Raw genomic sequence first — 27859 nt, forward strand, 5'->3', positions numbered from 1 at the left:
CCAAAGAAAGCAAAAAAAAATCGCTTGCAAGCTCACTTCCGAGATAAATGTTGCTTGCATTCCCTGAGTGTTCATTACACATCTTGCACTAAGCTAAGCATTGAACATTTTATTACTTTATGTAATCCATAGAACAGTTCTTTTTTTTTTTTTTTAATGATTTTTTATTTATTTATTTGAGAGAGAGAGAATGAGAGAGAGCAAGCACATGAGAGGGGGGAGGGTCAGAGGGAGAAGCAGACTCCCTGCTGAGCAGGGAGCCCGATGCGGGACTCGATCCAGGGACTCCAGGATCATGACCTGAGCCGAAGGCAGTCGCTTAACCAACTGAGCCACCCACGCGCCCCATAGAACAGTTCTTTAAGGTAGGTGTTATTAACTGCATTTTAGGTAAGAAACTATGACTTACGTAACTTTCTCAAGGTTTTGTAGCTAAGTGGCTGTGCAGAAATTCAAACCCTGTCGAACACTAAAGCTCATGCTTTTAACCATGACTTTACACTGTTTCCCTCACATCTTTCTCTGCACATGTGCACATACACATGTAAACATAAATCACATCATAATAACTCTTCTGTTTGGTAGCCTGCATCAGCAAAATGTCATGAACATCTTCCTATAAGTAAATACCTGGAGGGGTATTGCCATTTTAATGACTGCATAATTTCCTATTATAGAGATGTGTTATAACCAGTCCTTTATTGATGAGTATTTAGGTGGTCAGAGATGGTACTGTAATAATTATAAACATGTACATCTTGCACATATATTCAGTTACTGATGCCCTTAAATGATATCCTTAAAATAATTCCAAGAAATGGAGTTGCTGTTTCAAGGGATTATAACATTTTGAGTATTACATTTCAATGAAATGATTGATTGATTCAAGATATTGATTACTCAACTCTTGATTACTCGATGCCAGTTTGAGAAGCTGTGGCTCTCATATGTACTATAAGGAACAGTTTAAAAGTTTTTAGATAGTTCGTACAACTATCTGGCTATAAACATTGCCTGTAATAACAACAAACTATATTTTATTAGTCTGGTATTTTGACATCTTTGCGCTAAATGCCTTTAGGGCTGAAGCTACATGACAAGCTACAATGACATTAGAATGTTAAAGATGCCATTACCGCAGACCTCATGGAAGCTCTTTTATGACACTTCACCAGAAAGTTGAGATAAGTACTTTTACTCTTAGGGCCGTTTGTTCATCAATTAAAACATTTTTTTCCTTTTTTTAAAAAAAAATAGTTATTTATTTATTTTTATAAGTAATCTCTACACCCAGCGTGGGGCTCAGACTCACCACCCTGAGACCAAGAGTTGCACGCTCCACCGACTGAGCCAGCCAGGCATCCCAAAACATTTTTATTACCTTATATTCATGGTGGCCAGTGAAACTAGATAGATGAAAAGAAGAAAAGAATGAGTTTTAACACCTGGATATTAGTTTACTAATCAATTTCACAAAAATTCTCCATCTCCTTTTCCCCTAATTTTATTTTTCTGACCACACAATATACTTCCACGATTTAAAACTCAAGAGATCTAAAGGGCAGACGTGCAAAGTCTCCCTCCTACTCTTGGCTCTCATCATACAGCTCTTTCCCTACAGGCAACCAGTGTTGTTTTCTGACTCATGAATATCCCTTCAAATATATTTTATGCATATATAAGCAGATATAGAACTGTTCCCTCAACACAGATTCAGTGTCCTTTGAAAAGTTCTGCAGCGGGGCGCCTGGGTGGCTCAGTCGTTAAGCATCTGCCTTCGGCTCAGGTCATGGTCCCGGGGTCCTGGGATCGAGCCCCACATCGGGCTCCCTGCTCCACGGGAAGCCTGCTTCTCCCTTTCTCCTGCTTGTGTTCCCTCTCTCACTGTGTCTCTCTCTGTCAAATAAATAAATAAAATCTTAAAAAAATAAATAAATAAAAGTTCTGCAGGGCAGTGATGTTATTTTTCAACAGGAGCTGAATAATCCTGCTTTGAAAATTGTGTAACTCCCGTTGTGATCACTGGCCATTATGAGAACCAGAGGCCCAGAATTGGACTTGCTCTCTTGGGGTGGTTCAGGGATTGCAAACAAGGAGCCCTGGTACTTCAAAACACTTAGCAGTGGTTGTGAGAGAGTGGTGTTGATGGTGTTGAGGTGGATACAGAGTAGAAGCAGCCGCTTCCCCTGAGAGAAACTTGCACGGGCAGTTGTTTTGGGCTGCTTAATAGGGAGTTGCTTTATCTTCTTGCCTGAGAGTTGCATGTTTTTTCGGATAGCCCATGTGATCTGTGGCTTCAGCTGTCTTCCAGATACTCTTGAGTCCTTGAACTCCAGGCCAGGCAGTTGGCAGGTGGTTGCCTGGTCTGATCTCAGAAGACACTGCGTTGGAATGCATTGATTAAAGATGCATTAGTGTGCACTCTGTGTGCCCGCAGATTGCTCCTCCTTGCAGGCCTGTTTCTGGTAAATTGCCAGACCTTTATTTTTTTCCCATTTGAAGATACCACATACTCATTAAAGTATATTCGGAAAATATAGGAATGTTGAGGAAGCAGGGGAAATCACCTCTAGTCCCATCACCCAAAGTGGACCACTGTTGATGTTTTGATGTGTCTTATATAATTGTGATTGCATGCATTCAGTTTTGTAAACTGCTTTTTCATTTATGATAAACATTTTCCGTGTTATTACAGAACCTTGGTAAATGTCATTTAAAAAGATGGGCTAGCATGGCAGGCCTTTCTAATCAGATCATGTGTACGTGAATTTGATTATAGACAGAGATGCCTATAGGAGCCAGGCAGGAAGTACAAATGGGCAAAGCATGCTGGGAGTGAGACAGTAGGGAGCGGGGTTGGGGAGGATTGGAGAGGTCAGGTCCTCCAAAGAGGCAGCTTTCTCAGCTCCCATTGCTGCCAGTTAGGGCACAGGCCAGGGGCTGTCAGATACTCTCATTCTTCAAGAGAGGCAGAAGACCTGTTTTTTTTTTTTAAATGTGAAATTGGTGGTTTTGGGGGGTTTTTTTTTGAGAAGATTTTAAACATTCAGAGAATAATATGAGAAACAATCAGGATTTACAGCTGTTAACATTTTCTCTTATTTTCCTCAAGCCTCATTTCCCATTTTTGTTTTGTTTTTTGTTTTGTTTTAAGTATACTTAACTCCCAATGTGGGGCTCTAACTCACAACCCCTGAGATCAAGAGTTGCTCACTCCACCAACTGAGCCAGCCCAGTGCCCCTCCCTGCTTTTTTTTTTTTTTAAGAGAAATGATAAAGTATTACAGATAAAATTGAAATATCCTTCCCAGTTTTAATCCCATTCTCTACCTCTCACCCTGCCCAATTTGGGCAGCTGCTATCATAAGTTGTTGTGTATCTTTCTATCCCATTTTTTACTACTTACATATAAATAAATGCAACTCCATGAGCATCATATTTTTATAAATTTTTAATCATAATTATCGCTCTGCACTTGCTCTTTCACTCAACTTGTTTATTTATCCATGTAAATATATATAAGTCTGATTCGGGGTTGGCAGACTTTTTCTGTAAAAGATCAGGCAGTAAATATTTTAGGTTTTGTGAGCCAGCCTGTCTCTGTTACAGCTACTCAACCCTGCTATTCTATAGCTAATGCAGCCATACATAATATGTAAACAAGGGGGTACGGCTGTGTTCCAATAAAATTTTATTTACAAAAAACAGGTTGTGGGCTAGATTTGGCCCATGGGCTATAGTTTGCTGACCCCTGCTCTAATGCATTCCTTTTACCTACTGAATAGTATGGTGTCTATATGATTACACCATATGTTATATTTTCAGTTCCCCTGAAAATAGATGTGTAGGTTGTTTCCCATTTTTCTATTTTAACATGCTGCAGGAAGCATCCCTGTCCATGTCTCCTTGTGTACATGTGCAAAGGTTTTTCACTAGGACATACACATACATAGAAGTGGAATTGCTGAGGCTTTTTTTTTTTTTTTTAACAAATAACATGGTCCAAATAAAATGCTTCAGGTAGAATGTGACCAGTTTGTGACCTCTGTCCTAGAATCTCTATAGGAAGCCCGTAGTGAGAATCCAATCCACACCTAGTTCTATAATTTGAGGTAAGACTCCGTGACAACTAGCAAAGGTGAGGGTGCATTAATCCAAATAGAAGAGCTGGAGAACGATCTGGAAGAGAGTCATTGCCATGAGAAATGTGTAACTGACTTCCTCAGTGGACAAAAGAAGTTGGGGGAGAAACTCAGTTTTTCATGTGTAGTGGCCATTCAAACTGTGGTTGTTAATGTTAGAATGACAAGTTCTAACAGAAAAGGTATTCAGGATGAAGGTGACGAGCTGCTGACCTGTGGTTGCTTCTTTCCTGGCAATGCTGTGAGTTCCTTTAAAGATTTATCACTGTAATTAGACCGGCTAGAAGGAGAGTAAGGAAGGTAATAAAGTAAAGAAAGAGTGTCAGGGCATCCTTCCAAGAAAACCCTCTCCTTTGAGGAGGACCCAGAGCAAGTTTTTAAGCCCTGGTGGCAGGAAATTAAATTAGCCCATCTTCCTGAAGTACTACGTTAATAATACATGACTAGTTCAGTCGAGCTCAGTGGGTTCTGAAAAGAAATGGTGTTCTGTGTTCTGAGTTGAGATTTAATTAAGGGGATGCAGGCTTTGGGAATTCCTTCTTTTTAAAACATTTTAAACATTGTAGGCCATTATCATTCCTTTGTTTTTATTGTTTTGGAGCGCTCAAAAAATAGACGGTGCTCTAACACAAGCAGCTGAACATCAAGGTCACCCTGCCGCAGGCTTTTTTTTTTTTAAACAAGCTTGGGGCCACATTGTTTTGATAGGTAAAAGCTGGACGGCTCTGCCTCTTCAGGGATATGCAATGCAGAAAAATTGGTCTCTCCACTGACGCATTCTCCACTTAACCCCCCACGTTATTGTTGTTGTGGTTTTTTTTTTTTTAAGTTTTATTTAAGTAATCATCCAATGTGGGGCTCGAACTCATGACCCCGAGATCAAGAGAGTTGCAGGCTTCACTGGCTGAGCCAGCCAGGCGCCTCCCCACCCCCACCCCTTACGTTTCTTACTCCGAGTCTAGGACCTTGTGTAAACCATCCCACGAGCTGCAGCAGAGGCTTCCCCACAGGAGGCGCAGGGGGCGGGGGTTTGAGCTTGCACCTGGACAGCTTTTGCAGGTCTCTGCTGACATGGAGGTAGAGACCCGCACCGGTAACGGGTGCAGTGGTAGCTTGGGGGCCATTGCCCTGGAAGAGAGAGGGAGACGCAGTAAGCAGACTGGCCATTCTAACATCTAGTTCTTTCTTCTCATTAGGCAAAACTGTAGTAGCACATAGAAGGTGGGGAATGAGGGAGGGACTGTCTTTTACATGGTTTTCCTTAAATGGGTTGAGCTTCACTTTTTTTTTGTTTTTAAGATTTTATTTATTTATTTGAGAGAGAGAGAGAGTGAACGAGCACAACAAATAGGCGGAGCAGTAGAGGGAGAGGCAGAAGCAGGCTGAGCAGGGAGCCTGATGCGAGGCTCGATCCCAGGACCCTGGGATCATGACCTGAGTTGAAGGCAGAAGCTTCACCGACTGAGCCACCCAGGTGCCCCTTGAGCTTCACTACTAATTGAACATTGATTAGTTTAATCTGATTTTTTTTTTTAGGGTGACGACTCCAAACTGAACAAGAGTATAAAAGTTAGGGCTCACCAGTAATCTCTGGAATGACCCTTTGACGAGGGTTTTGGATGAATCTGCATCAGTTTATTTTAATCCAGCTTTATGTTAGTTCATGACGTACTTCCACCTTTGTAAGTACCCCTTAGTCTCACAATCATCCATAAAGAAGGAGAATTATCCCTGTTTTACCAATTTTATAGAAAATGGGTTAGAGGCCTTCTAGCTCTTCATTCTAGACATTATTTTATTACATGTAATGACTAGAAAGTATAAAAAATAACTTTTCATGTTTCCATGTACTTAGCAGCAGCAGAATTTTTTATAAAAGCTTAATGGGAGAACATATTGACTCTATATTTATTAACGTCCAGTCCATAAGCCATAGACTGGCCCACCACTGCCTCATGTTCTCCCGCTCCTTTGTTGGCAGGGAATAGGTCACCCTCACAACTAAAAAGAAATTGTTAGCACTGTCCTAAGTGTCTATTAAAATTACATATGCATATATCCTGTGAGCCAGCAGTACAGTTTTAGAAATTTATCTTACAGATACACTTTCCCACACGTGAAAGGATGTGGGCCTAGTTTTTTCACAGTAAAATATCAGAAACAGCTTAAGTGCTGGGATTGTGGTTAAATAAATTATGACGCTTCCATGCAGTGGGATATTTTGCTGCTGTCATAAAGAATAAGGCAGCTGTATATTTATTGAGGGAACAAATGCCAAGATATGTGGTTTAGTGAGGAAAAGCAAGGTGCAGGACACTGTGTTATTACTGTGTATAACATTCTACACTTGCGTTAAAAAAGGGGGGGTAAGTATGTATTATTACATATTTGCTTGCTATGCATAAACTAGCTCAGGAAGATTAAAAATCTAATAATACTTGCCTTGTGGGCAGGGACCTGGGCGGCTGGAGAACATGTGAGGGACAGGGACCTATCACTGAAGAGGTCACTGAATCAAGAAGCAGGAGAATCACCTACTTAAAAGAAAAGCCGGGGCGCCTGGGTGGCTCAGTCGTTAAGCGTCTGCCTTCGGCTCAGGTCATGATCCCAGGGTCCTGGGATCGAGCCCCGCATCGGGCTCCCTGCTCGGCAGGAAGCCTGCTTCTCCCTCTCCCACTCCCCCTGCTTGTGTTCCCTCTCTCGCTGTGTCTCTCTCTCTCAAATAAATAAATAAAATCTTTAAAAAAAAAAAAAAAAAAAAAAAAGAAAAGCCAAAACCACCCCACATTGAGGTTTTTAGGAATTTGGGGTCCTCGTATGTACTTCTTCACTCTGATCTGCTTGCTTGCTACCCCTTCCCAAAGGACCCATTTAATCATCCTTTCTTCTGCTCCCTGAGTTTTCTGGCACCAAATGAAGTTCTCTTTTTTGTTTTTACTTAAAAAAAATTTTTTTTAAAGGTTTATTTGTTTATTTTAGAGGTGGGGAGGGGCAGAGGGAGAAGAGAGAGAGTCTCAAGCAGACTCCGTGCTGAACATGGAGCCCCACGTGAGGCTTGATCTCACGACCCTGAGATCACAACCTGAGCTGAACCCAAGAGTCAGTCACTTAACCTACTGCACCACCCAGGCGCTCCTATTTAAAAAAAAATTTTAACACCTATTTTTTTATTTGCATTCAAATTGTATTCAATCTGTTGGTTGAATAAGTGCTTTCTATGTAATGTATTACACCACATCCTCATTTATTTGCATACGTTTTGCATAAGCCATAGTTTATGATTTTAGAATGGAAGAGTATTATTGGCACAAGATAGGAAATTCAAACAGTACAGACGAGCATGAAGTGAAGTTTTTTCTCTCTCTCTTGACCTGAGAGTCCTCTAGGCCCACAGTTCCCCTGCTGAGGCTGCCACTGTTACCACTTTGATATGCATACTTCTAAGAATATTGTTTTGCATATCAAACATAAACATGAGTGCATATATCCACCTGCTTACACACCGTGTTAACTGTACTATACACACGGTTCCTCATCTACTTTTTTCACTTAGCACTGCATCTCAGTATGGAGTTACATTTAGATTAGCACGTTCTTTTCAGTAACTGCTGTATATGTGTTATTACATATATATTTAATTTATTCCATCAGCCTCCTCAGTCTGTTGCTACCACAAATGATGCCACAACGAATATCCTTGTATCTGTGGGATAAGTTCTTAGAAATACAACTGCTACGTCAAAAGGTATTGATAGATAGTTCCAAATTGCTCTCTGCAGAGGTTTTAGTAGTTCAACAGGACAGAAGATTATCCAGGCTTTTAAAAGGTTTCTAGCTGCTGCAACCTGGGGTATAAGATAAAGTATCAGTCAGAGGGAAGACAGGCTCGTTCACACTACTGGGAGACTAAAGGTTGTACTGTTCCCACTGAAGCTCGTTAAGATCCTATGAAGAGGTATAGCGTGCATTACAGTTATTTAATGTAGCCATCAGAAGGTGACATGGGTGTGTCAGGTGCTATTGAGCAGCCTTCAGTGACAACTGTACTGTCCTTATTTACTTTTGCTTTTTTTCTAGGACCTTAGCATCCTGAGACATTTTGGATTCACAGCCCTCAAGGTTGACCCGGTCAGAGTTCATCATGTCAAAGTTAAAAAGCTCGGAGTCAGTCAGGGTGGTGGTTCGCTGTCGGCCCATGAATGGCAAGGAAAAGGCTGCTTCATATGATAAGGTGGTGGACGTGGACGTGAAGCTGGGGCAGGTGTCGGTGAAGAACCCCAGAGGAGTGGCCCATGAAATGCCCAAGACCTTCACCTTTGATGCAGTCTATGACTGGAATGCCAAGCAGTTTGAACTCTATGATGAGACATTCCGACCGCTCGTGGACTCCGTCTTGCAGGGTTTCAATGGGACAATTTTTGCCTATGGACAAACCGGGACTGGGAAAACCTACACGATGGAAGGAGTCCGTGGTGATCCTGAGAAAAGAGGGGTCATCCCTAACTCATTTGACCACATCTTCACCCATATCTCTCGATCCCAGAATCAACAGTACCTGGTCAGGGCTTCTTACTTGGAGATCTACCAGGAGGAGATCCGAGATCTGCTCTCAAAGGATCAGACCAAAAGGCTAGAGCTCAAAGAGAGGCCTGACACTGGCGTGTACGTGAAAGACCTGTCTTCTTTTGTCACCAAGAGCGTGAAGGAAATAGAGCATGTGATGAACGTGGGGAACCAGAACCGCTCTGTCGGCGCTACCAACATGAACGAGCACAGCTCACGCTCTCATGCAATTTTTGTAATCACCATTGAGTGCAGTGAGGTGGGCCTTGATGGAGAAAACCATATCCGTGTAGGGAAATTGAACCTTGTGGATCTTGCTGGCAGCGAACGGCAAGCCAAGACCGGTGCACAAGGAGAAAGACTGAAGGAGGCCACCAAGATCAACCTGTCCCTTTCAGCCTTAGGTAACGTCATCTCTGCCCTGGTGGATGGCAAAAGCACTCACATTCCATATCGGGACTCAAAGCTGACCAGGCTCCTCCAAGATTCTCTTGGTGGCAATGCTAAAACTGTGATGGTAGCCAACGTGGGACCTGCCTCGTACAATGTAGAAGAGACTCTGACCACTCTGAGATATGCCAACCGTGCCAAAAACATTAAGAACAAGCCAAGGGTCAACGAGGACCCTAAAGATGCCCTCCTTCGAGAATTCCAGGAAGAGATTGCTCGGCTCAAGGCCCAGCTGGAAAAACGGTCCATTGGCAGGAGGAAGAGGCGAGAGAAGCGGAGGGAAGGTGGTGGCAGTGGTGGGGGCGGGGAGGAGGAGGAGGAGGAGGGAGAAGAGGGTGAGGAGGAAGGGGATGATAAGGATGATTACTGGCGGGAACAGCAAGAAAAACTGGAGATTGAGAAGCGGGCCATTGTAGAGGACCACAGCTTGGTTGCAGAGGAGAAGATGAGGTTGCTGAAGGAGAAAGAGAAGAAGATGGAGGACCTGCGGCGGGAGAAGGACGCTGCCGAGATGCTGGGCGCCAAAATCAAGGTACCACAGCCTTCCTTGGGCCTTTGTTCTCTCAGTGCTTTCCATTTTATCCAAAAAATGATATGATGGATGATGTCCTTTTCAGTTTTACATTCCCAACAGCCCCATGGGATCTAGTGTCCAGTAAACATTTGTTGAATTGAAATAAAAACCATTTCTTCAAGTTTATATTGAACTCATAGGAAGAATAATTATTACATATGTGCAAGGTATGAAAAGCAGCAATAAAACGGACACCCAAGGGCCCCACAGCCAGTGTGAGAAATAGAACATAATCCATATCTTTACAAGCTTTGTGTCCTCCTCCCCCAGAGCTAACCCTTGTTTTGAATTTGGTGTTTATTGTTTCCTGAGTTTTCTTTACAGTTTTCTCATATACGTATATACCTCTAAAAAAAGATAGTTCCACATAATTTTGTACCTTTATATAAATGGAATCCCACTGCTGCAGTTTGCTTTTACTTGCCCAATCTTATGTAATGAGATTTGTCTAGGTTGATGCTTGTAGCTGTGGTTCATTCTTTATTACTGCTCTGAGAAGTGAGTGGTATTCCATTCTCCTGATAGTGGGTTGTTTCCATTTTTTGCTATGTACGTTTTTGTACTTGGCTCCAGGAGAACACGGATGAGCAAGAATTTCTTACCTGGCGCCATTAGGTCCTCGGGTATGTGCAGCCCCAATTTTACTAGATAATAACAAGTTGTTTTCGGAGGTGGCCATATGAAGTGAAGCTTCTACCCGCACATATGAACTCTGGTTGCTCCTCGTCCTTACCAGCGCTTATGACTATCCGATTTAATTATCATATGTCTGATGTATATAAAATGGTATCTCATTGTGGGATTTTTTTGTTTGTTTGTTTGTTTGTTTTTAAGTAGGCTCCATGTTTAGCGTGGAGCCCAACTCAGGGCTTGAACTCATGACCCTGAGATCAAGACCTGAGCTGAGATCAAGAGTCGGATGCTTAACCGACTGAGCCACCCAGGTGCCCCTCATTGTGGTTTTAATATGCAGTGCCCCGACCGTACAAGATACAGAATAGTTCCATTGCCCACAAATGCTCCCTTGTAGTCAGCCCCCTCCCTCAGCCTCCAACCCCTGTGAGTCAGTGGCTGACTAGCATTCTAGAGCGTGGAGACTCCTATGTATTTTCTTTCTGGTGCCAGTGTACTATCCCATCAGGTGCCTGGACTCTGGGCTGCCACAGGCCTTTACTGGCGGAGGAGAGGACAGGGCTAGCCCTGGCAATCGGATCCCTGCCCACCAGCCAGAACGGCTCTGAGGTGTTGAGTTCTTTCTTAGTGAATTTATGAAAACTGATTTCGATGCTCAAATGTATCCTTGTTTATTAATTTAAAAATGACCAGTCATCGCTTTCTCGCCTCCGCTTTCCCCACTGTATGAAGCTGTGCTTTATCTCTGGCTTCATGGTAGCCCTTTCACAGAGCTGGGTTCTGTTTTACTTCAGAGGCAGGGGTCCGTTCCAGAGCTTTCAAGACCTGAGGTGAAAATGGAGTCCTATACAACACAGTTAGGACGTCACTTTGTTTCAGGGAGGGGCTTACTCTGGGATTCCTGAATGTCAGACGCCACTTCACCCCTCCACATTCCTGCACTTAAAGTGTAACAGAGTGTGCCCCTGTGTGATGTGCATGCTGGTTTTTAGGATCACATCTATTATTCAAGCCCAGGAACACCTAGACTCTCTAAACGACCTGGGTTATTTGGGCAACTCTCAGAGGCCAGGTGTGGCAAGACTCAATATTACCTCAAGGTCACTGAATCTCTTAGAAGTTTTGTTTATGGGAGAATGATATTACTTCTGTCTCTCAAAATCTCGGATGCTGTAAAATCATAGGACAAAAGTATTTTACAGCTGGAAGGAGTGTGTGTGTGTGTGTGGGGGGGGAAGGGTGGTTAGTAATCCAGTCCAACCACTTCATTTTGAGAGAAGAGGAAATGGGCCTAAGGGCTCACTGAAAGATGGCAGCAGAGGGCTACTATTAATGTTCATAAGTTTCTTAAAAACAAGGTCGTGGAGTTTTTGGATTCTGTGCTTTTCAGGTGCAAATCATTCCCATGGCTTTAGCCACCATCTAAATGCTCAAGGTGTCCCATCTATTACAGCCAGCCCAGAGCTGTCTCCTAACATTCAAGCCTGATAGTTTCTGCCTACTGGACCATTTCCAGGGATGGCCATGGCCACCCAGAACCTGTTCCTGCCTTCCTTTTCTTTTCTTTCTTTCTTTTTTTTCCTGCCTTCCTTTTTGCAGTCAAGCCAGAGCCCTAGGCGTTATCCCTGCTAGCCGTGCCTCCCTCTCCCTTACCGCCCAGTCAGTCCCAAGGCCTCTGAATCCTGCGCCATCGGATCGGATCTCTTGGACCCATCCACTTTGCTCTGCCCCGCCATTACTGCCCTAGCCCAGGCCTGAATCCTCAAAACAGCCTCCTGGCTGGTCTCCTTCTGCCCGGCCTGCCCTTGTCCAGTCATCCTTCCTGTGGTGGGTGAAGAATGTTTCTAAAACACAAATCTGACTGTGTACCCTTATGCTCAAAGAACAGCCAGTGCGATTCCTGCGGTTCTCAGATCAACTTTAGTTTCCCTTAACAGGGCTTTGATGTTTTTGAACTGACCCCTGATTCCTTTGCCACCTTCATGTATCACCACTTCCTATCCTACCCTCTCACACACGATGTTTTTTTCTTTTAAGATTTTATTTATTTATTTATTTGAGAGAGAGCGGGAGGGCTTGTGTGAGCAGGGGGAGGGGCGGAGGGAGAAGGAGAGAGAGAATCTCAAGTAGACTGCACACTCAGCGCTGAGCCTGATGCGGGGCTCAGTCTCACGACCCCGAGATCATGACCTGCGCCGACATCATGAGTCGAACGCTTAACCGGCTGAGCCACCCAGGCACCGCTGCATTTCTTTTTTTTTTTTTTTCTTAGCTAATTCCTATTTTTACTTCAGCACTCTGGAGACAGGAAGCTTTCCTTGATTCCCTCCAAAAGCCTGAATCCTCCCCTCCCGTATGCCTCTCCCATTATTTCTCTGTCTTTTCCTTACGATGGTGGCTGACTCCGTAGCGTAAGAGCCTGCTTATTTGTCTGTGGGCCACAGCGGAGTCTTCAGCTTTGTGGTTCATATTCAGTTGCATTCCTAGTACCTAGCACATGGAGGTACTCAATATGTTTTAAGTAGGGTCAATACTTTGTACATACAAACAAAACAAAAAAAATTTTTTTTTTAAGAGAGCTGAAATTCCTATATGGCTGGGGCAGCTGTATCTTCAGTGTTTCTAAGGTAAAGCCCCAGTGGGGCCACCTCAGCCCCACCCTGGTGATGGTAAGGACACTGCTGTGCACAGTCTGTTTTCCCCCAGAGTTCACTCCTTTGGCTCAGTCCTGAGCTCATTATGTTTTACAGGCTTCCCTATGAGGAGATATGTTCTGAGGGAGATCATTCACGAGATGGATTCTACTTTTTTCTCACTCAGGCCATGGAGAGTAAGCTGCTTGTTGGAGGAAAAAATATAGTAGATCATACGAATGAACAACAGAAAATCCTGGAGCAGAAACGGCAGGAAATTGCAGAGCAGGTAACTTTTCATTCCCTTTTGAGAACAGGGTGGGATAAGGTGCACCAAAGCTACAGAGCAAATATCTCTTGTGTTAGATTCTTCAGAGGGAATGAAAACAAGGTGTTCAGCCCCTTCCTAGTGGGAGACTTTGGTCTGGAGCACCCAGCTCTGTATCCTTGTATAGACATTGTCTCTAGGCAAGCTGATGAATTATGTGATGTTGCTCAGAAACGTCGAGAAAGAGAGATCCAGCAACAGATGGAAAACAGAGATGAGGAGACCTTGGAACTTAAAGAGACGTACAGCTCATTGCAGCAAGAGGTGGACATCAAGACCAAAAAACTCAAGAAGGTATAAAGGAACGAGGCCAGGCAGAGGTGTCTTGAGACTTGGGGGAAGGGAAGAACTCTGTTGTTTGGAGGGCTCCCCTCCTCACCTGCCTTTCCCCTCGGTTCCAGCTCTTCTCCAAGCTTCAGGCGGTGAAGGCAGAGATCCATGACCTCCAAGAAGAGCACATCAAGGAGCGTCAGGAGCTGGAACAGACTCAGAACGAGCTCACAAGGGAGCTGAAACTCAAGTAAGTTCTGGACCTTTCATGGCACCGCCAGCCGCTTGCCAGGTGGTTGTTTGTTGAGTAAGAAACAGGTCTCTAAAGACAGGGCCCCTGCCTACTCCCCACCTTGTCTGTTTTTTGTTTATTCTTGAGAAAGTCACTTTCTGTCTCTGGGTCCCATCTGTTAGGTGAATGACTTCACCAGATGATCTCCAAATTTCCTTCCACCCTACCTGCTTGAAGTTTTTAAAGGCTCCAGCCTCTATTGATAAGAGGGAATCTATTATTAACTAGAATTTTCTGAATGGTATAATGAACATCCAAATGCCCACCACCCAGATTCACTGATAAACAACCTTTTGTCATTTATCTTTCATAGAAATATTCTAAAATCTCATGTAATGTTTTTGTTTTTTTTTTTTAAATATTTTATTTATTTATTTGACAGAGAGAGAGAGACACAGCGAGAGAGGGAACACAAGCAGGGGGAGTGGGAGAGGGAGAAGCAGGCTTCCCGCTGAGCAGGAAGCCCGATGTGGGGCTCGATCCCAGGACCCTGGGATCATGACCTGAGCCGAAGGCAGACGCTTAACGACTGAGCCACCCAGGCACCCAAATCTCATGTAATGTTAACGTCATGTTATCTCATTCCTGCATACTTACATACATGATCATAATGCTGTTTTAAAACGTGCTTTACTGAGGTATAATTTACATACCATACAATTCACCTATTTATTTATTTTTATTTATTTTTTTATTTTTTTAAAGATTTTATTCATCCATTTCAGACAGAGTCAGCGAGAGAGGGAACACAAGCAGGGGGAGTGGGAGAGGGAGAAGCAGGCTTCCTGTGGAGCAGGGAGCCCGATGTGGGGCTCGATCCCAGGACCCTGGGATCATGAACTGAGCCGAAGGCAGACGCTTAACGACTGAGCCACCCAGGTGCCCCACAATTCACCTATTTAAATTAGTATACAAGTCTGTGGGCACCTGGGTGGCTCAGTTGGTTAAGCATCCAACTCTTGCTTTCGGCTCAGGTCATAATCTCAGGGTTGTGAGCTCGAGCCCTGTGTCAGGCTCCCCATTGGGCATGGAGCCTGCTTAAGATTCTTTCTCCCTCTGCCTCTCCCTGCCCCCTAAATGAATAAATAAATAAATAAATAAAGTATACAAGTCAGTTTTAAAAATATGTATTTACAGGGTTATAAAACCATCACCACAATCTGATTTTTTTTTTAATTATTTTTTATTTTTTATTTTTTTAAAGATTTTATTTATTTGACAGAGAGAGCACAAGAGCACAAGCAGGGGGAGTGGCAGGCAGAGGGAAGGAGAAGCAGGCTCCCTGCTGAGCAAGGAGCTCAATGCAGGACTTGATCTCAGGACCCTGGAATCATGACCTGAGCTGAAGGCAGAGGTTTAACTGACTGAGCCACCCAGGCGCTGCTACTACAATCTGATTTTAGGACATTTTTTGTGTCTCCCTGCCCCCGCCGCAAGGAAACCCTGTACTAGTTAGCAGTCATTCCTTATTACCCGCCACCCTTAGCCCTAAGTACCTACTAACCTACTTTCTGTCTCTGTAAATTTGTCTGTTCTGGACATTTCATATAAATGGAATCTTATAATATGTGGCCCTCTGTGACTGGTTTCTTTCACTTAATATGATGCTTCCAAGGATCATCCATGCTGTAACATGTCAGGACTTCATTCTTTTTTATGGCTGAATGATACTGCATTTTATGGATATACCACACATTTTATTCATTTATCAGTTGATGGACATTTGGGTTGTTTCCAGTCCTTGGCTATTATGGATAATGCTGCTATGAACATTCAGGTACAAGTTTTTAGATGAATGTGTTTTCATTTCTCTGGGATACCTAGGAGTGGAATTGCTTAGGTCTTATGGTAACTCTGTGTTTGACTTTTGGAGGAATTGCCAAACTGTTTTCCAGAATGGCTGTATCATTTTACATTTCCACCACCAATTTTTCCACATCCCGTTGACACTTGTAACTGTCTGTCCTTTTTATTATAGCCATCCTAATGGGTGTGAAGTAGTGTCTCATTGTGGTTTTGATTTGCATTTCTCTAATGACTAATGATGGAATGTCTTTTTATGTGCTCTTTGACCATTTGCATATCTTCTTTGGAGAAATGTCTGTTCAAATCCTCTGCCCATTTTAAAATTGGGTAGTTTATTGGGTCTTTTTATTATTGAGTTGTAAGAGTTCTTTCTATATTCTGGAGACAAGTCTCTTATCAGATATATGATTTGCAGATATCTTCTCTAATGCTGTGGGTTTTCTTTTCACTTTCTTTATGGTATTTTGTTTGTAGCACAAAAGATTTTAATTCTGATATAGTCCAATTTATCTATATTTTCTTTTGTTGCTTAAACTTTTGGTATTGGATCTAAATTTTCCTATTCTGGATATTGCATATCAATTTATAATGGAATAATGTGGCCATTGGTGGCTGGCTTCTTTCACTTAGTATAGTGTTTTCAAGGGTAATACATGTAGCACATATCAATATTTCATTCTTTTTTTATGGTTGAATAATATTGTATCATATGACTATACCACATTTTATGTATCCATTCATCAGTTGATAGACCTTTGGGTTGTTTCTATTTTTTAGCTAATCTGAATAATACTGCTGTGAACATTTGTGTACAAGTTTTATTATGGACTTATGTTTTCAATTCTCTTAGGTCATCTTAGAGTCTTAAAGTTTGAGGTCTCACATTTAGGTCTATGATTCATTTTGAGTAAATTTTTGTATATAGCCTGTAGTAGGGTTCCAAGTGCATTCTTTTGCATGTGGATATCCAGTTGTCCCAGCACCATTTGTTGAAAGGGTCTTCTCTCATTGTCTTTGCACCCTTGTTGATCATAAATGGAAGGGTTTATTTCTGAACTCTCAATATTGTTCCATTGATCTATTTGCTTGTCTTTATGCCAATACCACACTGTCTTAACTACTATAGCTGTGTAGTAAGTCTTGAAATGAGGAAGTATGAGTCCTCCAACTTTGTTGTTCTTTTTCAAGATTGTTTTTGGCTATTTGGAGTTTCTTACATTTCTGTATACATTTTAAGATCAGCTTGTCAATTTCTGTGAAAAAGCCAGCTGGGATTTTGATAGGGACTGTGTTGAATCTATAGATCCATTTGGAGAGTACTGTCATCTTAACAGTTAAATGTTTTGATCCACGAACATGGAATGTCTTTTTATTTATTTAGATCTTTAATTTCTGTCAAGAATGTTTTGTGGTTTTCAATAGACAAGTCTTTGCACTTCTTTTGTTAAATGTATACCTAAGTTGTTGTTGTTGTTTTTTTACTATTGTATATGGAATTGTTTTTCTTAATTTTATTTTCGGAATGTTTATTGCTAGTGTATGGAATTACAATTGATTTTTGTATACACAATGATATCTTTCCACCTAACAAAACTAATGTTGTTTCTTAGTATTATCTCAGGCCTTACCCATATTCAAATTTTATGGGTTTGTTCATATTAATATCCATATAAAGACCACATATTGCATTTGGTTATTATTTCTCTTCAGCTTATTTTAATCTGGAGCAATCCCTTCTCCTTTTAAAAACTTTTTTTTGCAGTTGACTTACTGAAAAGCCAGGACAGCCTGTAGAAATATCTCACAGTCTGGAATTTAACTGAAAGCTTAACTGAAAGCTAGTTCTGAAGCACTAGTTCTCAACCTTGGCTGCACACTGAAATCATATAAGGAGTTTTAAAAAGGCCCCACCCCAAAGATTTTGACTTATTGGTCCTTCAACTTTAGCAGGCACCAAATCATCTGAAGGGCATGTTAAGTACAGATTGCTGGGTCTCATACCAGAGAGTCTGATTCAGTTCATCTGGGATGGAGCCTGAGAATTTACATTTCTAACAAATTCTAGTTGTTGCTCCTGTTGGTTCTGTGAACACATGGTCTCTCATGAGGTCTGGGCAAGATATTTTTCAGAACTCTGTAAGTAATATTAACGTGTGGCCTGGCTTAAGAACCCCTGAGTTAATGGTTTCAACCAACAATAATTTGTCTGAAATTATTATTTCATTAGGGGTTGCAAAATACTGTTTTTCTCTATCAGTCCTTCTACAACATTCACTGAGATTTTGCTTTTCTTTTTCTTTTAAGTAATCTCTACACCCAATGTGGGGCTTGCACTCACAACCCCAAGATCAAGAGTCTCATGCTCTACAGATTGAACCAGCCAGGCACCCCTAGCTGGAATTTTTCTTTAAAGAACTCTTCAGAGGGATTCTTTTAATGACCAAGTTTTAAATTTGGAAGGAGCCCTTATAATTAAATGTGTCCTCTTTCTAGGTGTGTACACCTAGAAAAAAAATCAAAACAAAATGTGTCAAAATATTAATAATAGCTATCTCTGGATAGTGAAATTATATGTAGTTCTATTTTTCACATTTCCTACTGTAAATAGGACTTTTAAAATCAGATAAAAACAAATATATGTCATAAAAATAATTTCTTAAATGTTTCAAATAAAATAAGTAGAAAATTTCATCTCTCTGAAATATTTTTTCCCTAGGGAAGCCATTTTCATTGTTATATCTCTTATTTATATCTTTTGAATAAACAGTGAGTCAGCCTCTTTCTCACGGTCAGTACCCTACACGTCCATGGTGTTTGTTGTGTGTCTTTCCCACGTTAACACCCTGTTGGCATTGTTCTGTCCTGAGGTTTCGAAAGCGTGAATGCAGAGATGTGGCAGGGGACAGTCGTCACCATGGAGAGACACAATCCAGTGGGTTCCAGTTTCATTGTTCGCCATGTTCCCCAGCACTTCTCAGACTGAGACTCTTCTCGGGAATGGTCTTTATTCTCAGTGCTCTAAGGGACTGAAATCCACTCAGTCTTGCTCTTTGTCCCGGTGATTAGAGTAGGAAGTTTTCTAGCTTGGGCATCAATCCATGGGAAGAAGACCGTTTAACTTCTAATCTGTTTTCAGCATTTTGGAAGTTAATGCACTGGGTTGGCAGTACCAGTGGTCCTCTAAGAGACACTTCAGTTAGCACATGTTCACTCTGGTACAGCCCAGGCATGGCCACTTTTCTTCAGTCCGTTCTCCTCAAGCTGCTCCTCCTTGGGCAGAAGTGACCTCCCTAGAGTCCTAGGGCAGCCCACTGTTGGCACCTGACATATCTAAGAGGGCACACCATTACCTCTCTGTCTCAGGCAGGGACCAAGTGTCATTCCTGTCTGTACCCCAACTCTCTGCCTGGTGGTCGGCCCGCAGTGCCTGCCCACTAAGTGTTTGCTGAGTGGCTTGACTCTTATCTAACGACCCCACGTGTAGGCTAGCCGGTACTCCAACTGTCTTCTTTGTCCGCCTGTGTTCACTCATGTGTGTGCCCTTACAGGCATCTTATTATAGAAAACTTTATCCCTCTGGAAGAAAAAAGTAAAATTATGAATAGATCCTTCTTTGATGAAGAGGAAGATCATTGGAAATTACATCCTATAACCAGACTGGAGTAAGTCACTATTGATTTTAAGGTGGGGAGGCGGGGAAAAATGTGGGTAAGCTGGACTTGGCCCAAGGGGTATGGTAGGAATTGGGGGACTATCACAGTGAATTCATGACCTTTCCCAAGTTCCTGCATTTGCGCTTCCTCAGCTGTCGAGTGAAGCATGCTAGGCCAAAGGAGGGGCAGTACCTAGATAGAGGTCATATTGTATGGCAGTCTGATGCAGCGCTGAGGAGGATTTCCAGTCTACGTCTGGGGTCTGCCAAGGATGTGGGGATGGGGAATATTGACAGTTGTGCTTCACGCCTGCCGTCTAAGAATCGGATGATGACTCCGATCCCTTCCAGCTTAAGAGCTGTATGATGTTCACATTTGAATCAGAACGCGACTCAAACAGAAAATATAAGCAGTTCCTGCCCCATTTGCACGGCAGCCCTCAGTCCAGGGAGTTACTAGGTTCAGGTTCTAGTTAAATAGGCTCAGTGTCTTCTGAGAGCTGGTTCCACAGGATGATCCTGGGACTGCGGAACACACTCCAGCCAGGGCTTTAACCACTGCAGTCCATTTCCAGGAATCAGCAGATGATGAAGCGGCCAGTCTCAGCTGTGGGATATAAGAGACCGTTGAGCCAGCACGCAAGAATGTCCATGATGATTCGTCCAGAGGCCCGATATAGGGTGAGAAGATCATCCTTGTGTTTCTCTCCTCTTTTCAAGGAGTTTAGGTTTATGTAAACCCTCAGGCACCATTCCACAAAGTCACAGAGTTTGTATACTGCCTCTTTCCAGAGGTTCCTGAGGACATTTATATTAACAATTATAACAAATAATAAATATACTAAGTAAATAACAATAGAAAGAACAAATAATTATGAATAAGAAGGTAAAATAGAATGAGATTTAGAAAATTAGGCCTAGGGAAGGAGGAGAGCACAAACACACTGTCAGTAATGGCCAAGAAACATCAACACAAAGCCTGAAAATGGCTCTGTGCGAAGGCTGGAGGGAAGGCAGGTGTGTAATGACAGGAGATGGAGATGAGTTAAAGAGCGGTCGGTACTTCCATTTAACGGGATGTGGGTCAGTCAGGTAGTTATTTATTTTTTAAAGATTTTATTTATTTATTTGAGAGAGAGCAAGTGAGAGAGAGAGAGAGAGAGCACAAGATGGGGGAGGGTCAGAGGGAGAAGCAGGCTCCCTGCTAAGCAGGGAGCCCAATGTGGGACCCGATCCCAGGACCCCGGGGTCATGACCTGAGCCGAAGGCAGTCGCTTAACCACCTGAGCCACCCAGGCGCCCAAGATAGTTATTTAAAGTGACATAATTGAGGACAATTTAATGACCCAAACATTTTACAACAATAATACTGTGCGAACTTCTACCCATAAGCACTTGCTGTATGCCAGGCATGTACTCAGCACTTTATTGCTTTCTCTGACGCACCCACCTCCTCTCTGCAGCAGGTCCTGTGGCTTAGTAGGTAGCTGGTAAGTGGATGGACCAGGAGATACAATGTATTGTTAAGTTATGGAACAGTTGGTACTAGAAGTTTACGTATGAATTAAGAAAGCTACTGTAAAATATAACAAAACGTGAACTGGTTATCTCTGGTTAATGGAAGTGCACTCAATTTAAATTGCCTTCTTTTTGCTTATCTGTATTTTATGTCAGCGGGGAACCTGTATTATTTTTTTTAAGGATAGATTCTCACTTGAAAAATTTAAACTGTTTTTGAGTCTCCCTTGGCCACCAGAGCAAAACAGATTGGGATTAATTAGTTCCTCAGGTACTGTTCTTCCTGGTGCTGAGTTATTTAAAATAAAGGAAACAAAAGCAAAAAAGCTGCATTAGGTGGGGTTTTCTTTCTTTTTTTTTTTTTTTTAAAGATTTTATTTATTTATTTGACAGAGAGAGACATAGTGAGAGAGGGAACACAAGTAGAAGAGGGAGAAGCAGGCTTCCTGCTGAGCAGGGAGCCCGATGTGGGGCTCGATCCCAGGACCCCGGGATCACGACCTGAGCCGAAGGCAGACGCTTAATGACTGAGCCCCCCAGGCGCCCTAGGTGGGGTTTTCTATAGTGGAAGGTGAATGATGTATCAGAGTCCTCAGAAGCATTTTCCTAGCAGTTTCAGAGGGTGCATCTCTTGCCCATTATTTCATGTCTCAAAACAAAAACATGATTTCAAAGCCTACAAATCAAAACACGTGGGTTTCCAGGGGACTAACCTGATCCAAAGGTAGAATTTAAAGCAGTGGCTTCAGATGTTTTTAGCAATGGACCCAGTCCATGAAGAGAAATTTTAAGCAGCATCTCAATATATAACATTGATTGATGGAGCCCCTCCATCTCCCCACCTTCTCCGTGCAGTGGCCCTCCTGCCCCCTCTGGGGCTTGAACTCTACGGGGTGGGAGGAGCTGAGGAGGAGCTATGTACCATAGGTGTTCTTCCCTCTACACACTCATCTCCGTATGTAGGAGCCAGGGAAAGGCCCACCCCAGGCTATCAGGTGAAGGAATCCAGCCACGAGGCCAGTTATGAGGCAGGGTCCGGTATGATTTATAAAATGTGGTTACAAGACACACACTGCCACATACCTTCCACATATGTACTCCCTACCTGCCTCCTTCCCTCAGCAACCAAAAGGTTCATCAGAGCTGCTGTGGGTGGTGAGATTATCAGTGATTACTATCTTCATCTTTATACCTTTTTGTATTTTCACATTGTCTGCAGTAAATGGGTTCTACATATTATTTTTCCCTGCTTATTCCCCTATAGGGTATAATATATGTTCATTGTTTAAAAAAAAATTTTTTTTAAGGAAATAGAGAAAAGCCCAGAGAAGAAGATAAAAACATCTGTATCCTCACCAGGAAAAACGTTATAAAACTACGTCACTACAGGCTCTTGGGAGGCTCTGAGTAGCCAGAAATGCGCAGTTCTGTTTTTTGGAGGGGGGCAGGTTTGCTTGTACTCTGTGTCTGAGCAGAGGCCAGCCTCGCTGGTTATGACTGTGCCTCTGCAGGCAGAGAACATCGTGCTGTTAGAGCTGGACATGCCCAGCCGGACCACCAGAGACTACGAGGGCCCCGCCATCGCTCCCAAAGTGCAGGCTGCACTGGATGCAGCTCTGCAGGACGAAGATGAGATACAGGTGGATGCGTCATCCTTTGAAAGCACGACAAATAAGAAATCGAAGGCCAGGTGAGTGGCTTTTGATGACCTGTGGTTAAACAGAACATGCTTGAACAAGGACAAATGAAGGTAGAGGTTTATCATGGAACGCTTTACAGAACACACCAGAAAATACTGCCATATTACTCCTATGTTTATTCATTTATTCCACAAATAATTATGGTTCAGGCATTATGTCAAGTCTAATGAACACCAGAACGGCTAATGTGCCCAAGTTCCTACCATAAGGAGCGTGTGTTCTCGTGAAATAGGGGACAGTTCTTTGGTCCCTGCCAGGTACTAGGCAGTTTTTTTTTTTTTTTTCCCAAGATTTTATTTGAGAGAGAGAGAATGAGAGAGAGAGAGCACATGAGAAGGGGGAGGGTTAGAGGGAGAAGCAGACTCCCCGCCAAGCAGGGAGCCCGATGCGGGACTCGATCCAGGGACTCCAGGATCATGACCTGAGCCAAAGGCAGTCGCTTAACCAACTGAGCCACCCAGGCGCCCCATGGTCCTAGGCAGTTTTAAGTGCTTTAAAAAAATTCTCTGATTTCCTGCAAAAACAAAATAAATGTTATCATTAATCCCATTTATAAAATCTCTAAGGTAAGAAAACTGAGTCTTAGAGAATTTGAGAAAGTAGCCAAGTTAAAGGAAGGAAGTCCAGAGTCAGGGTTCAAACCTAGGTGTGTCTAAATCCACAATCCAGGCTCTGAGCCTCACTGGTGAATTTACCTCATTTAAATAACCCATTAAATAACCAAGTACTTAATTTGGTGCTAAATTAGAAATTCTGTTTTATTAAATTTTGGATTAGAAGCTTAAGGACGGGGCACCTGGGTGGCTCAGTCGTTGAGCGTCTGCCTTCGGCTCAGGTCATGATCCCAGGGTCCTGGGATCGAGCCCCGCATCGGGCTCCCTGTTCAGCGGGAAGCCTGCTTCTCCCTCTCCCACTCCCCCTGCTTGTGTTCTCTCTCTTGCTGTGTCTCTCTCTGTCAAATAAATAAATAAAATCTTAAAAAAAAAAAAAAGCTTAAGGACAACAAATGGGTAAAAACGAAAAATGGAAGAAATTCTACCTGCAAACAGTATTTTTTACCAATTCGGAAAAGACAGTGAAGATCTGATTTAAATGGAAGAACAGTTGCCAAGAAGCCCGTCCCTTCCCTGAGGTGTCACGCCTCGGTTGGCAGGTCATGTTGGCCATGCACAGAGGGTCGGGCTGTGTCGGTCTGGCGGTTTTACAGTTGAAAGTATACTGGCGTTCAGGCCATTGAGGAAAGGCTGAGGATACTTGGTGAGAAAGGAATCTGAGCTGTGTTAGGGACAGAGACGGGACGTGACATGTAAACATGTGCTTGATTTTTGCAGGCCTAAAAGCGGAAGGAAGTCAGGATCCTCCTCCTCTTCCTCAGGAACCCCTGCATCTCAGCTTTATCCACAGTCTCGAGGACTGGTTCCCAAGTAAAGCCAGTTCCTCCTCTCCCAGGGTGTAAATAGCTTTTGCCTTCTGAGAGAAGAGACGAGCAAAAACCTGCAGAGAGGACTTCAAGCCCAAACTCAGAACCGTGCCCTTGGGGAGAAGCTATGGCCTCTTTGCAGATTAACCATCGTAATCTGGTTGAAACGTGCTGGTGCTCATCTAGCACGCAGCGACTCTGGGAAATGTCCTTTAATTAGCATCTCAGAAATGCATGGGTAAGGTAAAGTGTGATAGTCGAAGTGGAAAGCAAGAGAATGACCAGTGACCTTGCTTCCCTTCTCCCTTGCTTTCTCCACTCCCTTCCCTCGCCCGCCCTCCCTCACCCCTCTCCTTTTCTAGCCTGTTCTTTGTGCTGGGCTCCTTTCTTGTCGAACAACAGGGCAGAATCAGGAGTCACCTGAGCAGGACCAAGTCTGTGGAGCCTCAGGATAAAATGACAGTGAGGTTGAAAAGTAAAAGCCCTAGAACTTGAATAGGTGCTTGTTCCTGTAGGTAGAATGAGAATTCTCATTTGGATCCAAGCCCCCGATAGGCTCGATAGGCCTTTGGGATCTGCTGAATAAGGAAATGTTTTCCAAGAATGTTGTGAAGCAATAGAAACAACATTCCCTTTGCCTCCTTGGAGAGTTTAGGGAAACAGCTTCTTTAAAACCTTAAAACCTTGACCATCCTTGTCAATGACGTAAATCTGTAAGCTGATGCCATGTCCATACACTGTGTCACTTTACTCTTCATTTGTCACCATCTTTTCCCTTGCACACGTCCTCTGAGTGTCCCTGCCTAGGCCCATCCTCTGCCCGCAGAGCATGCTCAGCCGTGGGCCTATTTTATGGGAAAAGGGAGGTTGGCTCTGCTTTCTCTGATGGGACAAGAGTTGGGGGAATGAGACATACAGTGGCACTTTTGAATTCCCCATTTTGTTCCCTGTCTGCGTAAGGGTGATTAGGCAGTGCAGAGACAGAGACGTGGGACTTGGGGCGGTGGGAGAGGAAGGTATAATGGATGGGAGCGAAGGAGTCCTGCCTGCCTTCCGCAGAACACTCACCTGAAGCTAGAACTGTGGCTCCCTGCGGGCAGAGCTGAAGCTGGTGGCCAAGGGTGGCCGTGTGACTGAATAGGCTCAGAGGAGAGAGTTAGGAATTCCCGTTTACATATACTAGTTTGGTTTATAAGTTTTAGTTCTTTGTATTATTTGAAATTCAAAGCTTCATTTTATGTTGGTCATTAGGTGAATGTTATTCATTTTCCCCCCAAGAGAAGCTCATAAGTGTGTGTGGGTGTGCAAGCACAGTGGTGCCTGTGTTCTTTGAGTTTGTCCATGTGTGTCTGTAAGAGAGAGACAAAGGACTCGCCCAGTTGTAGAAATACGCTAATGGGCAGTTGTTGCCTTTGTCTGTATTAAAGGCCCATTGGATGACTAATCCAGGCTGGAAGTGCTCCCATGTGAGTGTCTGAGTCCACGAGCCAAGCCTGAGGGGACAATAGGCGTCCTCAGGTCTGCCACACTGGTGCACCTTGCTGGCACGGTGCCTCCGGAAGGTGGCGACTCAGGTGGGCCTTGAGTTATATTTTAACTCAGCTGCTGAGTTCCCAGGGCACATTTCTGGATCAGAACCCGTGGGAAAGAGGAGGTACCAAGTGCAATGTCTTTGCATTCTACAAATGGAGATCTGGCATCTGGCAGCTTATCTCCTTTTTAGTTACCATTCTTTCTGAAACCCAGGGCCCTTTTCAGCAATTCCCAGAGCATAATGGAGCCTTCCCTCATCTTTCTTGGGATCAAACCCTGCTTCTTATTTATTAAGAATTTACCTGTTTGAATAGGAACCAAATGATGAGGTGGATAGTCTAAGATGGTTATCTGCCAGTTACACCTTTCTCTTGCACCACATTCCCTCAAAGCTAGTCCGAATTCCATAGGCTGAAAATATTCATCTAGCATATCTGAGAACTGAACACTGCAGATAACACTGTACCTTAATACCGATGTCTTAAGGTGGCTATTCTGAGCAAGGGTGGTTGAGTGACCGTGGAACTTTTCTAAGAGGGCAAAAGAAGAAAGCCAAGTGGGGAGGCAGGATTATTAAAACAAGCTTGCCTTATACACAGCTGTGTTTGTCTGGCAGTCTGTGAGACCAGGTAGAACAGCTGTGAGGAGGAGAGTCCCTCCCCAAGCAGTCTCTGGTGCTTTTCTTCTCTCAAAATGGATCCGATAAATGTTTGAGTAGAGCAGAGAGGAGCATGTCTCACTGCTACCAGAAAGCTGCTGCTTTGGGCTCTGAGTTGAGCCAAATGTGTAGAGGACCCACCTGGTTTTCATGTCTGTAGTTACGCTATGTTCCAAGCCATCTGAGGGTCTTCATGCAGAAGCAGCTAGCGAAGTCTGGAAGCAAGTCTGAACAGGATCTAAGAAGATCATCTGGGAGAAGGAGTTTTGAGACTGTGTGTGCAACCCTCATCAAGCCCCATTTTTCTCTGATCAGTAAGAATGTATCTGGCTTCCTATTTGAAAGTCACATGTCTCCCAGATCCCTGGATTCAGAACCCAAGGCCATAAATCATAGGCATGAAGCACTTTTCTTAAGACTCTGACCTAACGTTGGATTGTTCCCCATCGAATGCCTGCATGCTGCTTGAATTGTACCACCCACACCTCCATGACCAAGGGCATCAGAGAGTTCTGCAGTTCAGGCCTGGGCCACTCTCTGCTTTTCCTGTCTGACTCTTGTAAGTCCTCCCTCACTGAATGTAGAATTGTTGCCAAGTTTTTGAGAAGTGTCGATTCCCCGCTAACATGGGATATCAGTTCTGCCTCACATTTCCCACTTACAGTCCAGGCTCATTGCAAACAACACCTTGGGCCATCTCAACACCATCAGTGGACGAAAATGGGGCTATTAATATACTCTAGAAGCCATAATCAAAATGCTCAGAGGGAACTGGATAAGGACAGTGGGTCTGGCTGTTGTCTACTGCACATGGTTTGGTCCGGTACTGTTTGGAAATCTGCCCCCTTTCTCCCTGCCCTTGTTTTCTTGAATGAAATGCTTTTGAGGTTATTTATGAAAGGAGTGATCCTGGGGCAGGCAGGGGGCAGTGGGCTTTATGGCTCTTTGGAGTTACTGTTGATCTTGACCTTCTCTTTGGCTACCTTTAGACAAAGAATATGCCAATACTTGGGGCTCTAAGTTTTACAATTGATATTTATTTGTATCATCTCTTTGTCTAGGAATGTAAAAGTGATTCTAAACTAAGATGTGTAATAAAAATCAATCAGATTTATTGTACCTACAAAAAGGTGTCCTCATAAATGACTAACGCTTTTGAAAATGACATGCCCGTGGCCGACACACTGCCACTTTCTTTCAACATTTAAATTTTTCTAGTGAAAGGAGGGTGGGAGTGGAAAATGAAGACTGAGTTGGAAGGCTGGCATTAAAAAAAAAAAAATAGCAAGGTAAAGGGACATAAAATGAAGAAAAAGTGACAAATAAGTGCTTTTCATGTTTTTCCATGGAGGTTCCTGAGGTAGGCCTGGGCAACAGGCATGGCATTTCTTTGAACTTCTGTGTTTTGGGTTCAAATTTCTTTTAAGTTCATTCCATATTATACTTTAAAATGTGTCCTTTTTTTTAACACAAAAATACGTTATTTACCATCAGGTAAAAAAAGAAATACCAGAAACGGGCCACATGTTGCTCTCGTGGTCCCTCATGTCCTCAGGCCTATTGGACTGTAGCCTGGGGGGGTTGAGAAGAAGGGGCACAGACCCTGGACTCTGAGCTGGGTTTGAGTTCTGATTGTGTTTACTTTCTAGCTATGTGACTGTGAGGAATTTAACTTCCCTCTCTGAAC

At 43.2% G+C, this 27859-nt stretch overlaps 1 protein-coding gene across 2 annotated transcripts in view; it reads left to right on the top strand.

Moving 5' to 3' along the window:
* KIF3B (kinesin family member 3B) overlaps window positions 1–27548 on the top strand; it is a 40802-nt gene extending 13254 nt beyond the window's left edge. The window contains exons 1-9 of one of the 2 annotated variants that reach the window (XM_032419438.1): window positions 5678–5824; window positions 8220–9687; window positions 13183–13284; window positions 13495–13617; window positions 13725–13843; window positions 19240–19353; window positions 19919–20024; window positions 22373–22551; window positions 23893–27548. In XM_032419438.1, coding sequence (XP_032275329.1) covers window positions 8284–9687; window positions 13183–13284; window positions 13495–13617; window positions 13725–13843; window positions 19240–19353; window positions 19919–20024; window positions 22373–22551; window positions 23893–23989 — 2244 coding nt within the window. In that variant the 5' untranslated portion in view covers window positions 5678–5824; window positions 8220–8283 and the 3' untranslated portion in view covers window positions 23990–27548. Of the gene's footprint in view, window positions 1–5677; window positions 5825–8219; window positions 9688–13182; window positions 13285–13494; window positions 13618–13724; window positions 13844–19239; window positions 19354–19918; window positions 20025–22372; window positions 22552–23892 lie in introns of those variants that run through there. The other variant, XM_032419437.1, reaches the window with a different exon arrangement.
* Window positions 27549–27859: the final 311 nt, after the last annotated feature.

This window comes from Phoca vitulina, unplaced genomic scaffold, assembly GCF_004348235.1.
Source record: "Phoca vitulina isolate PV1807 unplaced genomic scaffold, GSC_HSeal_1.0 scaffold22, whole genome shotgun sequence".
NCBI classification, from domain to species: domain Eukaryota; kingdom Metazoa; phylum Chordata; class Mammalia; order Carnivora; family Phocidae; genus Phoca; species Phoca vitulina.